This window comes from Esox lucius, chromosome 9, assembly GCF_011004845.1.
Source record: "Esox lucius isolate fEsoLuc1 chromosome 9, fEsoLuc1.pri, whole genome shotgun sequence".
Classification (NCBI taxonomy): Eukaryota; Metazoa; Chordata; class Actinopteri; order Esociformes; family Esocidae; genus Esox; species Esox lucius.
The window spans coordinates 7554847-7569101 of NC_047577.1; the positions used below are offsets into that span (position 1 = coordinate 7554847).

At 40.0% G+C, this 14255-nt stretch overlaps 1 protein-coding gene across 1 annotated transcript in view; it reads right to left on the minus strand.

Annotated features, from left to right (window-relative positions):
• LOC105030138 (sialoadhesin-like) overlaps window positions 1-11302 on the minus strand; it is a 31203-nt gene extending 19901 nt beyond the window's left edge. The window contains exons 1-8 of the mRNA XM_034294474.1: window positions 11171-11302; window positions 10622-10692; window positions 10060-10383; window positions 9472-9690; window positions 8975-9340; window positions 8631-8855; window positions 6443-6772; window positions 6034-6285 (exon numbers count right to left, since the gene is read on the minus strand). Coding sequence (XP_034150365.1) covers window positions 6034-6285; window positions 6443-6772; window positions 8631-8855; window positions 8975-9340; window positions 9472-9690; window positions 10060-10383; window positions 10622-10692; window positions 11171-11172 — 1789 coding nt within the window. The 5' untranslated portion in view covers window positions 11173-11302. The remainder of the gene's footprint in view (window positions 1-6033; window positions 6286-6442; window positions 6773-8630; window positions 8856-8974; window positions 9341-9471; window positions 9691-10059; window positions 10384-10621; window positions 10693-11170) is intronic.
• Between the last annotated feature and the right edge of the window lie 2953 nt (window positions 11303-14255).

A 14255-nucleotide genomic window follows, 5' to 3' on the forward strand; every position in this document is an offset into this window, starting at 1 on the left:
GTTGTTGTTCATTGTGAGGTATTGTTTGTGTTAGCGACATACTGAGCCTGATTATTAATAGTGAGTTTGAGTACTGTCATTAGCCCTTTGTTTCCAAAAGGGCTAAGCAGACTACAATTTCTGCTTAGCCCTTTTGATTACCTGCCTCCAAAATATGTACGACCTGTGCTCTGTATTTTTGACTATGATTTTTGGTTTGCCCTTTTTGGAATTAAACAATATGACTTCAAATCTATCTCTCTGAGTCTGGGTGCTCCTTAGTACCTGAAGATGTTACAAAAGTTGTTTTCTTTACAGGTACACAGGAGCACCCAGAATAGGATCTACAGGATAATGTAATTTCTGTAGACTTAATTTACATACATGGTATCAAATGTATTTACTTTGTGTGATTTAAATCCGCTTACTTCCATCCATGAGTTTAATTAGAATACATTTCAAACCTCCATGTGTGCAAATATGTGAAGAAAAAGAACTGTCAAGGGGGTGTACTTCCCTTTTCACATGACTGATCATGGTTGACCACATCTGTTGTCCTCACGCTGTCCTCCCCTCCCATCAGAGAGACTCCAGTCTGGTGTACTCCACCGTCCAGATGCCTCCACCCCAGAATCAGGAAGCCAGCTTGATGTACACTGTTGTGAAATTCAACAGCACCAGTGGTTCCACCCGGTATTTTCTGTCAATCACACAGTACTTTGTTGTCTGTTGTGAGAGGAGAGTATGTCATCAAATAACATGAACAGTGGGACCCGTAACAACCACTGATTTAGCGATTTAATAATTAAATTTACATGATCAGTGGGTCCCATAACATCCACTGATTTAGTGATTTAATAATTAAATTTACATGAACAGTGGGACCCATAACAACCACTGATTTAGTGATGTAATAAATCCAATACTAGTTCAAAATGAGTGACTTGATGATGGTTCTGAAGAACTGTTCAGAATGTGTTCCAAATGGTTCCCTACTCCACATGTACCACACTACCTTTGACAGGAGCTTCATAGGCCCAGGTCTGAAGTAGTGGACTAAATGGGATCATGTTCACATCTGGGGTGCAGATTCAGATGACTTTTGGATTGTCTCTCTACAGACCAGCAGCACCAATGACAGAAGAGGATCCCTCTGTGATCTACAGCACAGTGAAGAAACCCAGAACGTGACGACCTGAACACAACAACATCTGAAGTCAATATGACCAGAAATCAACAATACAACCTGTTCGACAAAAAACAGGTCTCGGGGTTGGACGGTTTGGACGTTGCATTCTTCTCTCATTTCGAATTGATCCGATTTTAGTGTGAATGTGGTGTCGTGTGAATACTTGACCACTTGTGTACTAATGATGACTGGATTGAATCCTGTTCATGGACAGTATATCCTCATCTGTCTCTTCAAACAAAGTGATATTCAGATATAATCTGTGTAGAAGTCAGTCACACGTGCACAGCCACAGTGGATTCAGTTACAATTCAGACCCTTCAGTTTTCTCCACCTGTTGTTGGGAAGACGATGAAGAGGATGACGAGGATCGTGACTGGAACCACTTTGTAGGATAGATCTAATGACATCACGGAAATGGAAATTAAAATGGTGAATTGTTTGATGTAGATCTCAGAGGTTAAATGCAACACAATGTAACAATACAGAATATGTGGAGACTTTCTTAACCAATCAGAAGTGGTTGTGGCAGATGTTCTGCCTTTGGCTGAGTCTCCTTATCTGAGAGAGAGAAAGAGCGGGAGTGCAGTCGGTGAAGTTTCCTTTAGAGCTAACACCGCCAAAAAGGAGTATGGTGTATGAAAAGTATTTTTGTAGTACGTTAGTTGATAAGGGTTTAGATGCGGTAAAATGTAATTCTAGCTATACTTTTGAAATTAGGTGTTTAAAACAGGTTAAGCGTTAAAGTGAATTATTCTATTGTAATATTTCTATTACATGTGTGTTGAGAAAATGTACTGTACAGTATCATGATTTAATTCACTGAACAATTAATTGTGTTAACACTTTAAAAAAAATACATGGTGTAAATCCTTGCAGGTAACCATGGTTAACAGCCCTGACAGCCCTGACTTCTAAATCTTCCACACACACACACACACACACACACACACGTGTGGTGGGACCAAACTGAACCACACATACACACATTTTGTTTTTGTTTTGTGTGTTCTAATTCTTTATTGAATTTAAAATGTAATTTCTCTATTAGGTATGGATATGGATTCTGAATACCTATTGTATACTAAAGATCGGTCATTTGTACATGTATGTACTTCCACTAATATTCACACTCCCTAAAGAAATGTATGTGCATCCTATACTCCTTGTGTCCTGCTCCGATTCTTTACAGTTTGGCCACCACTGCTCCTTCGAACCCAGAGGCGTGGTGTACTTACCCTATACGTGGGTTACACTTACTTACAGGGGCAAGTGAAGGAGGAGGTTTGTTTAAGTGAGTCAACTGACTGTCAGGGAATGGAAACTAACTGGAACTGTGAGATCTGTATTCGATGTTTCTTATAAGGAGTCAAGCTACAAATAGCAGATTAACTTTCAGTTCCTTCCTCTTAAGACATGACCATTCATGACAAACATGACAGCATGTCAGAAAATAAAATATATTACAGTTCAAAAGTTAATGTGAAACACACAATCTAATCGGTTGTGTTCATTCGAGAAGTAGGTGTACAATCACTGCAGTCTGTTCATGCGATGTCTTCATTCATCTGTAGCATTTTGACTAATACACTGTTAAACTGTCTGCGTCACCAGCATTGTCTTAACAGTGTCACGAAAATCCTCTTCCTTGGGGTGCGCTGGTCTGATGTTGGTAGAGGAGAGAAATGGAGTATAGGCACATGAATGTCCTATGTAGTGACCGTATTGTCCCAGGAAGACATCATGTATATCCATAAAGTATAATGAGACACATTATAATGATAATACGTTCTGATTAACATTTCCTATTATAGTTATTGTCAGAGTTGTGGCATTGCTAGAGGTTATTTCATTCTGAACTTTACAGTAATATTCTCCACTGGCCTCAGATCTGATGTTAGTGATGTGCTGATGTTTTTCTTGTCAACATCCTGCACATGAATAGCTTTTGATTGGCGGCTTGATAAAAATTGTCTCAATCTCCAAATGTACACACTACATTCTCATTTCCATACCAACAGATGAGAATGACTGTCTGTGGGGCAGTTGTTATGCTTTTCCTAAAATCAATGTTTGATTCTGTAGTCTTTTGTACATACATTTTCAGGTATGATCTTTACCATTGAACTCCTCCTCGAGGAGGCATGGGCACCTGTGAACTCAGTCAAGGTTTTTGGCTGAAGAATGCGTAGGGATTATGACGCACACTTCCTGGTTGACCAAGCACCGTGACAGGAAGTAGAACGGCATCAGATCTGCTTCGTAGGGCACATTTCGGTTTTAGTTTTTTGGTGCGAGTATCGCTGGGTTTTATATGCAGAGACAGATATAAAATAGTCAGGATTCAATCCAACTATTTTTAAACTTTGAACTATATATATTTTTTTTAAGCTCAAGCATTTACAGGGGCCACATTTACAGTAAAAGCACATAAGACAGATAAGTAACCGAACAGCACAATTTCCAAACCGGCGTATGCCAGGAAAAGATATTGTCAATCTTCTTGTGTTCAGATGTTGGGCTGGGGCCTTCTTGTGTTCAGGTCTTGTTGAGTTCAGGTCTTGTGTTCAGGTCTTGTTGAGTTTAGGTCTTGTTGAGTTCAGGTCCTCTTTGTTCAGGGTTTGTTAACGGTGCTGTAGATAATACTGGGATCCTCTTGAATTGTTTGTGCTGTCGGTCTACAAGGATACATTTTAGAATCAATCAGAATCTGGTTTCCTTTTTTAGTGCCCTATTTTTGAACAGGGCCTATGGATCTTTGTCATACGGAGGGCACTTAATAGGGACAGGGTGCAATTCAACCCAACATTTCTTCATCACTACATAACTCCTTGATTATAGAAGAGTATATCATTCATTACACTGACATTGAACTGAAATCATTGACCCCTAATGAACACAGGGGTGAAATGCTTTGCTTATTGAAGACGTCCCCTAGATGAGGTATAAGCATGAAGTACGAATAAGATTCAAGCTCAACTGTTGATTCTACATTGATGTAGTGACAGAATAAACTCACCGGGTGGCAGCACTGGGACAGTTGAATTTCAGAGCAGCATACTGGACTTCCTCTTCCTGTTTCTGGGGTTGAGACGATTGGACGGTGGAGTACAGAGGCACTTCCTGTTCCCTGGAGGAAGAGTAGTGGATGCTGGCATAGTGAAGGTCATCCTGGTTGTCTGTGTCAGCTGTCTGTGCTGCAGTAGAGGTCATGACCATGTCTGATACGTTGTCATACACAGGACTGGAGTCTGTCTGATTGGACAAGAGGACAACATGAGGACATGTTCCACAAAGGAACACATACTGTATATATTTTCTCTGACAGACTCACCTGTATATTGTCTGCTGTGTCTCTGGTATCAGTAGTGGATTTGGATGTCTTCCTTCTGTTGTGTAAATGAATGTATTAAGTTAGTGAAATATCTGAGTAACTGGGTACAATTATGGAAATCCTAATAATGATACCTCACCTGAACCAGATAAATCCAGAGAGACAGAGGATGACAACCAGAACAACCACTGTGATTCCTACAGTATTACTCACAACAGAAGTCTGTTTCCCTAAAATACAGTGAAGATTTGGTTTTACATAGAACATTAGAAAAAAACATATGAAATGTATTCAATACTTAAGTGATCTCATAAGCCAACACAGGCTGTAATTAAACAGTATACCCAAAGTGAAAATAAGTATTTATAATAAAAATATGCTTGAAACATAATTTTGAATTGAGGGATTAAAATTTGCCTGCTACAATGACCATCTGAGCTGTCGAATTCTTTGTTCCTTTTCTATTATGAGCTTCACAGTAATATTCTCCACTGTCCTCAGATCTGATGTTAGTGATGCTGTAACTCTGTCCTGATGCTTTTGGTGAGGTTACAGTCTTCTTGTACCAGGTGTATTTGTCAACAGGTGGGTTGGCATCACTGCTGCAGGTCAGAGTCACTGAACTGCCCTCAACTATTTCACCAGAGGGACTGACTGATACTGAAGTGTTCTTTGGGCCATCTGGGGGATGTTTTGTTACAGTACCGTGTTTTAAAACTATAAATTACACTGGAGCATTTTAGAATTTACAGAATGGTTGTGCAAATAAGATTTGCTTTTAACAACTTATGTTTGTCTGTTTGATATGGTGGCACTGACTAATGAAAACATCAGATGGTAATGTTTGGTTTACTTACAATGTACATCCACAAAAACACTTGAAGAGTTGAGACGTCCATATTTATTCTCAGCCTCACAGTGATATTCTCCACTGTCCTCGGGTCTGATGTTAGTGATGCTGTAACTCTGTTCTGATGCTTTTGGTGAGGTTACAGTCTTCTTGTACCAGATGTATTTGTCCACAGGTGGGTTGGCATCACTGCTGCAGGTCAGAGTCACTGAACTGCCCTCCACTATTTCACCAGAGGGACTGACTGACACTGAGGTGTTCTTTGGGCCATCTGGGGGACATTTTTTATTTTTTTTTATAAACGTAGGGATTAATTAAAGCCAAGAATATCACTGTCCAATACATGAAACATAATTTTCTTAGCTTAATTGTTAAGTTTTCAATGTAAAAATCTCCCCAAGAAATAAACAAATAAAACTCAACAAAAAGCCTTTAAGGTTTGAGAGAATGCAAAGATTGTGCAACGCTGTCATCAGTGCAAAGGGAGGATACTTTGAAGAATCTACAGTAGAGTTTTGGGTTACTAGACGATTCTACATATGTTATTCTACAGTTTTGATATTTTTTATATTATTCAACAATGTGGAAAATAGTAAAAAGAAAAGAAATTGTAGGTGTGTCCAATTTATGCATACACATGATATATTTTATATATTCAACCCAAGTATGTTGTGTACTCACATGTGACACTGAGAGTTTCTTCAGGAGAGAAGAGAGTCTCATGACCTTTGACACCACAGGAGTATCTGCCTGCATCTTCACTGCTGACTGAGAGGATATGGACAGTAGATTTGGTGTTGGTGTTTTCTATAGGCTGTCCATTCTTATACCAACTGTATTCTGGGTTGGGGTCCAGACTACATTTAGTTGTACATGTCAGAGTGACCCTGTTCCCCTCTGACACAGATGTAGGCTCCATCTCCAACACAACATCTAGGGGAAAATAAAGTACAGCATAGTGGGTGAATTGCTGCAATACCTAGGATGAGGTGTTGAACGAGGCCATGTGGCGACCAGCACAAATGTTTTTATTTAACCTGCACCGGCAGAGGTATACTATCAACATGGTAAAACAGGTGTGACAGATTACCTGTGACAGTCAGGGAGACAGGGGAGCCAGAAAAGTGTCCTCCAGATGTAATGAATCTAAACCTGTACTCAGAGGAGTCAGTTAATCTGAGGTCTGTGATTCTCAGGGTACAGTCATTCTTCTTATCTCCATGGTAATCTATATGACCCTCATTCCCTGGTACCAAGATTAAATCTTCAGGCTCCTTACCAGGATCCCATTTAGTGAACCAGAAAGTTTTCTTGACCTCATGATAACTGGGATAAGTGTAAGAACAGGATATGTCCACTGATGACCCCTTCAAGACACAGATACTCTGAGAGGTGTAAGTCACACTCCAACACTTCTGACCTGAGATGACAAATAGACAATAGAACACATTTCTATGTATACATCTGGATATAAAATCATGCACACAGTATGTTGTGTTGTATATTTATAATCAAATAAAAGATTAATGTTTTTCCATCCATCTACACACTCCATAATGACAAAGTGAAAACATCTTTTTAATGCTTGCCTTTTTATAAAAATAATGAAATAGCTCATCTACTGTACATTATTTAGGAATGCACAGACACGGTCCGACAATTGTCAGTAGTTTCTTCAAGTCATGAAGAAACTGTCAGCAGTGTTGATGCAAACTGTCAGCCGTGTTGATGCAAACTGTCAGCAGTGTTGATGCAAACTGTCAGCATTGTTGATGCAAACTGTCAGCAGTGTTGATGCAAACTGTCAGCAGTGTTGATGCAAACTGTCAGCAGTGTTGATGCAAACTGTCAGCAGTTTTGATGCAAACTGTCAGCAGTGTTGATGCAAACTGTCAGCAGTGTTGATGCAAACTGTCAGCAGTGTTGATGCAAACTGTCAGCAGTGTTGATGCAAACTGTCAGCAGTGTTGATGCAAACTGTCAGCAGTGTTGATGCAAACTGTCAGCAGTGTTGATGCAAACTGTCAGCAGTGTTGATGCAAACTGTCAGCAGTATTGATGCAAACTGTCAGCAGTGTTGATGCAAACTGTCAGCAGTGTTGATTTTTTTAAACTCCCTATCTTATAGATCTGAAAGAGTTTGGGTGGATCTATAAGAAAGAATGGGAGAAACTCCCCAAATCCAGCTGTGCAAAACTGGTAGCCTTGTTCAACAAGACTTGATTGCCGTCACGAATACACAGACAGGGGAAAACCAAAATCAGCAGGAGCAAAGGAACCAAAGAGCTAGACGAGGTTAAAACACAGGTAGCACAGGTCTGATACACAGGTGAATAATTAAAATATGCCAAGAAACTGCTTGGTATAGTTGCACAGAGACCAAAAATACCTCACAACAGCAATGAGAACTGAACTGAATATACATGGAAACAGAGCAGGGACTGGTCTCAACACAGGTCATCAATATTCAGGTGATGAGGGGCGTGGTGGAAAGTGGAACCGGTCGGTCTGAAGGTGGAACCGGTCGGTGTTAAGGTGGAACCGGTCGTGGTGGAAATGGTAAATGCTAAGGTGGATCCGGTCGGTTTGAAGGTGGAACCGATCGTGGTGGAACCAGTCGTTTTGAAAGTGGAACCGGTCGTAGTGGATTCGGTCAATGGGAAGGATGAACCAGTCGATGTAGAACCAGGCAGTTTGAAGCTGGCCAGTTGTAGTTGATCAGGTCGGTGTTAAGTTGGAACCAGTCGTGGTGGATCCAGTCAGGGTGAAGGTGGAACCGGTTGAGATGGATCCGGTTGGGGTGAAGGTGAAACCGGTCGTGGTGGAACCGGTTGTGGTGGATGCGGTTGGTGTGAAGGAGTGCAGGATGATGGAAGTGGACCAGTAATGGTCATGATCATTGCTGCATAAGGAGCTTCTAGAAAGTCTGAATAAAGGGTCTGAATACTTACGTTTGATCGATATTTCAGTGTTTTATTTACCCAAAAAATAGCTAAAGATCTTTTCACGCTTTGTCATTATAAGTGTTTTTTTGCATGGATTGAGGGCAGAAAAAAAGTATATAATAAATTATGAATTCAGTCTCAAGTCTTAACTACAAAATGTGGGTAAAGAATAACTTCCAAAGGCTCTTTAACCATATCTATCACTAGAGAATTAGATGATGTTAATTGTCAGGGGTTGATGGTAGGTAAAATAAAGATTGAATATTGAAATATATGAATTCCTTAACTTGCAACGACAAAGAATTGTATTCGTACAATGATGTCCACACTCACACATTGCAGGAGATCGGAGGATATCATGGCCTTTAACACCACAGGAGTAACTGTCTCTTTCACTGAAGTAGTGAACATACGAGCTGGAAGTTTCCTCTTGAACAGGTTGTTCATTCTTGTACCAGATGTAGGTGGGGTTGTCAGTCAGAGGACAGGATGTGATACAGGTCAGTGTTACATTCTGTCCCTCAGTCACTGTAGCAGGACTCATCTTCACCTGTAGATCTGAATACAGAGTAAATTACAATGACATTGACCAGATAAGTGATATTGACTAAAAGAAAAGAAACCAGACAGCAGATAGAATTCAATGAATGTACAAATAATCATGTGCTCAGTTTTACCTGTGACAGTCAGAGTTGTTCCAGGGAAACTTTGACCCCATTCAAAGTAGTTAGTTTTAAAAGTGAAACGATACTCAGCTGAGTCCTCCTCTCTCAGATCTGTGATTCTCAGGGTGAAGGGACCACTGTATCTTCTACTCTCTTGGTAAGGATACTCCACCCGACCTGCATACCCTGGGTCTGTGGTTAGGTCCTCAGGGATCAACTTATCGCTCCCCCTACCACTCTGTTTAGGACTAAACCACAGTGATGATGTGACATAATAATAACCAGCATAAGTACAGGATATGTCCACTGATGACCCCTTCAAGGCACAGATTTTCCTCTTAGTGTATTTTAATATGTTGCAGTACTGACCAAAGATACCTGAAACACAATGATGTAAACATTCTGTAATATTTTCTCTGTTATTTGTATTAATGCTTACAGTTCTCACATGAAAGTGAAACCAACACAGAGTTTATAGTGTTAACATTATATATTAAATAAACACTCACACACTGTAGAAGAATGAAGATCCTCATGACCTTTAACAGAACAGGAGTAACTGTCTATATAGTTACTGGAGACTGGGTCTTTGTACTGGGGGGAGGAGCTCTCATCTATCTGTTGTCCGTTCTTGTACCAGATGTAGGTGGTGTTACCAGTCAGAGAACAGGATGTGATACAGGTCAGTGTCTTCTTATTGTATCGTTCTCCCAATTGCACCTGAAGATCTGAAGGGACATGTTATAAAAACAATTGTGGAACTTTAGTTAGTCAAACAATATAAGCTTGGTGTATAAATCAGCCCTGATCTAGCAGACATTATCTAACTGTACACTGTCTATATTAGCAGACATTATCTACCTGTACACCATCTATATTAACAGACATTATCTACCTGTACACCATCTATATTAGCATCAGTTCAACTCAATAAGAAAATGTTTTCAGTGAAAATGAATTCCTTTGAAACTCTTTTATCTTTCAGTGTTAGCTGTCAAATAAACCATGAAAGGCCTGAATTCATATCATTATTTATTTTTGTGTTAACTATACAGATGTTGTACGTGAACACATTATATTTACTAAAGTTCCAGTACCTGTGACAGTCAGGTAGACAGAGGAGCCTGATATCCATGAATATCCAGTTTTAAAACTGAAGTAATATAATGTTGAGTCCTCCTCTCTCAGGTCTGTGATTCTCAGGGTGCAGTCTTTATCCTTATTCCCAAGGTACAATACATGACCAATATACTTATCTGGGATTTTAGTCCAGATCCATTTCCAGTAATACCATTCAGTTGCTGTGACTGTGTAACCACTGGGATATGTGAAAGAGCAGGACAGGTCCACTGTTGACCCCTTCAAGGCACAGATCCTCTGAGAGGAGTAGGTCACACCCCAGTTATCCTGACCCAGTACCACTGAAACACAGTCAGACATATCACAAGGGGATTTCTTTTGCACTGGTATCTGGCACCTTTTGGATCATTCTGACATCTGGGTTTGGCCCCACTTTGTTGGCGTAGTTGTGGGGATGGAAACAGATGGATACTGATGATGTTCAAGAAAAATATTTAAGACAAAACACACCAGAATAATATTTGATTTTCACTTTGGCAAATGTGTGTTGATAAACAGATCATGTTCAAGAGTACATACCTGTTACAGTGAAGAGAAAGACCACCAACACACTTCCTGTTGATCTCAAGGACATTGTTGTATCTCCGTCCCTGTTGTCTTAGAAACACATGAACAACAACTCACTATATAACTGTGAGTCACTACATCTAACATTCAGAAGTGTAAACTGTAGATGGTGTACGGGAAGACATTACAGAAAATGAACCAGGCTAACTTTGTTTTGTATGATATTGTTTAGTATGGCTATTTATATGAATACTCAATGTATGTATGTCTATTGCATTGTATTGTTTGATTGTTCATGTGAATACTCTATGTACTGTATGTCTGTCTATTCTCCATGTACGTATTGTGTCTGAAGTGTCCGATGTCTTTCTTTGTCTGTTTACAGAAATGCTGTGAATTCAAAAGAACATTTCATAGATATCATCAACATCTTCATCAACACCACAAACACCAGTAGCTCATTTACTTTTTAAATGATACCGTACAAAACCCATAGTATATTACTCACTTATAAAACAAATGAAATTAAAATAACATCAAGCCTGCAATGTCATCACTCACATTATGATCTGAAGAGGTCTTGTGGCACATCAGTCAGTCAAGTTGCTAGCGCTTCTGAAACCAAGTGACAGAAATAAGTGTTTGTTCTGTGGTTGATATTAGCTTGTCGGAGCAAGAAGTAACTGAAGCAGAACGGCCCTTTCCTTCCTTAAACGATGATCAGAACACCATTACTGTTAATGGAAATTACCGTTTGTTAATGGAAAATATACAGCTGGTGTCTTTCTCTGTTTGGCCATAGATCGTACGAGCAAAACCCCATCCCATGTGCAGAAATCATGTGACTAATGCAACTGCTTTGGCATGCTTTAAAAACATCTTGCCTTCCCCTCTGAGATCTACATGGAACGGGTCAAATATTCATGGACTGCACCTCTGTCACTTCATGAATGTCTGATGTGGTACTATGTTACCATACTATGGGCAACATTACAATACCTGTGGCACTGAAAGTGAGACATACTTCTAAAATGAGCTCCCTTAAACTGTATATAAAAGTCTGTAGGTTGATAAACCGGGCGACATAAATGATCATATCCTGCCCGTCACTGACCAGAGAAAGACCACCAACACAGCTTCTGTCGTTGTTAAGACCATTGTTGTATCCCCCTGCCTGTAGTCATAGAAACATAAACAACAACTCACTGTCACTTTTAAAACAGCCCACATGTTTACTGTTAGAAGCAGAGGTTCCTTAGCCTAAACTTAACCAATACCCTAAACCTTATTCTCAACCTAACTCGCATCCTCAGCCTATCCTTAACCTTTATCGTAACCATAACAGATGACAGGGTTTTTGTGGCTACAAAGACATTATATAAATACATATTATAAGATAAAATAAAACACCGTCACAGAGTGAAAGGAAGAGCGGTCTTGTATGTTGTCGAAACTGAAACTCTCAGGACTGATGCCTCTGGTTAACACAACTTGGTAGTCAGGGACCTTAGAGAGGAACAGAGAACGTAAATATTTCAGCCTGTTTCACCGATATGCAGCAGTTTGTTTACCTGCCATCAATACACTCAGAGTAGTAAAAGATGTACTAACTACTTAAAAATGGAGATAGCCCTCATTTGCGCTGACCATGCTGTCAAAGAATCCACCATGGCAAACATGCAAATATTATTCCTCCATTCAGCTTTAATTTAGTGGCCAAGGAGAGGATGCAGGGAGGCCTTACTGGATTACACTTCTGTTTGAGAGCAATGAAACTGTGATGGTGAGATTGACGTACTTGTCGTACTGGCTGTGTTGACTGTGCTGTAGATAACAGAGAGGTCCCCTTCAGCTCCATGTGCCAGAGGTCTAAAGAGAGACAGAATTCAAGCAGAATTCAAACTTCTTCCGTTTTAGACTCATAGTGTTGTTATTGTTCCTTACTCTAACAAGTGAATAAGGATTAAACTGTTGTTCATGAAGCTTGTGACAAGTACAATATGTTTTCTTGTAATCCTCTGTTTACAATCTGGTTACAATAGTCAAATAATGAACATAATTTAAAAGACCTTGATACTGTCTGACATTTTGACCCTATATTGATGTAGTGACAGAATATACACACCGGGGGGCAGCACTGAGACAGTTAAATTTCACAGCGACATACTGGACTTCCTGTTTCTGTTGATGAGACAGTTGGACTGTGGAGTACAGAGGTACTTCCTGTTTCCTGGAGGAAGAGTAGTGGACACAGGCATAGTGAAGGTCATCCTGGTGGTATGTGTCTGCTGTCTGTGCTGCAGTAGAGGTCATGACCATATCTGATATGTTCTCATACACAGGACTGGAGTGTCCCAGATTGGACAAGAGGACAATATGAGGTCAGCATTAGGACACATTAATAAATCATAACATTAATCACAGTAGTCTTCTGAATCCAACAGTCTCACCTGTCCATCATCTGTTTGATCTGTTGTATCAGGGTGGATTTAGAAAACTTTCTCCTGTTTTGTAAATTAATTACTTAATGCTTTAATTGATGTTCTAATGAAATAATTAATGCTTTTTGCAACAAACCAGATTGCTAAAGTGAAATAATGTGGTTTTTTTTTTTTTTGCTTTTTTGGCAGATTAATTACAATCAAAATACAAGTGTATGGAGGTGGAGAGAATCTGTAGCCACATTTCTACAAATAAAAAAAAAAAAAAGCATACATGAAGAACAATTACACTTAATGGATAGTGAAAAGGCAACCAAATGAACTGCTAAACAGAAGATCCACAAGACCTAACATGGAGATTTTTTTTTTTTAAATACAAATCATTTGACCCAACAGCCCATGCAGAGTTTTCAGTTTTATAGCTGAGGTAGTATCTCCCGTAAATCTGCAATCTTCAGGGCGCAGTCTTCCTGTGCCGTTCCAAGGTACTCGACACGACCTTCGTAATTAGGGTCCCATCTCAGATCGTACGGCTCTCTGTTTAACCTGTCTTTATGCCAGACTGTCTCTGTGACCCGGGCCCAGCTGGAGATTGGACAGGGGAGGGTCACAAAGGACCCCTTTAAAGCGCAGACGTGCTTCACGTCATGTTGCCCCTGAACACCTGAAGCACAGTGTCACACCTCAGAAAATCAACCACAGCACAGAACTCAACCACACCTCCGAACTCAACCACACCTCAGAACTCAACCACACCTCAGAACTCAACCACACCTCCAAACTCAACCACACCTCAGAACTCAACCACACCTCAGAACTCAGCCACATCAGATACTAAACTTAGTATCTGGGCCCGAATTTGTTTTTACTACTTGGGCTTCAGGGCTTCCGTAGAAATAACAACACATTGGGTAACTGGGGATACATATACCTGATGCAGTGAAGTGTAAACTGTCAATGGTGTACAGGCAGCCATTGCTGTATGTTGTTTATTGCATGTTTGTAATGTGTGTGTTGTGTGTCCATCTTCCTTAACTGTGGCGGTCCTCGTGAGAGACAGTTTTATCTTACCAAAGTTCTTGAAATATTCCGGATTGCTTGAACTTCATGTCTTTTCTATTAGCGTATTTGAGCTGATAAAATGGACTAATACAGTATAGAAATACCATTGTATTACTTCCTGAGGCCCAAATATGGGCTTTAGA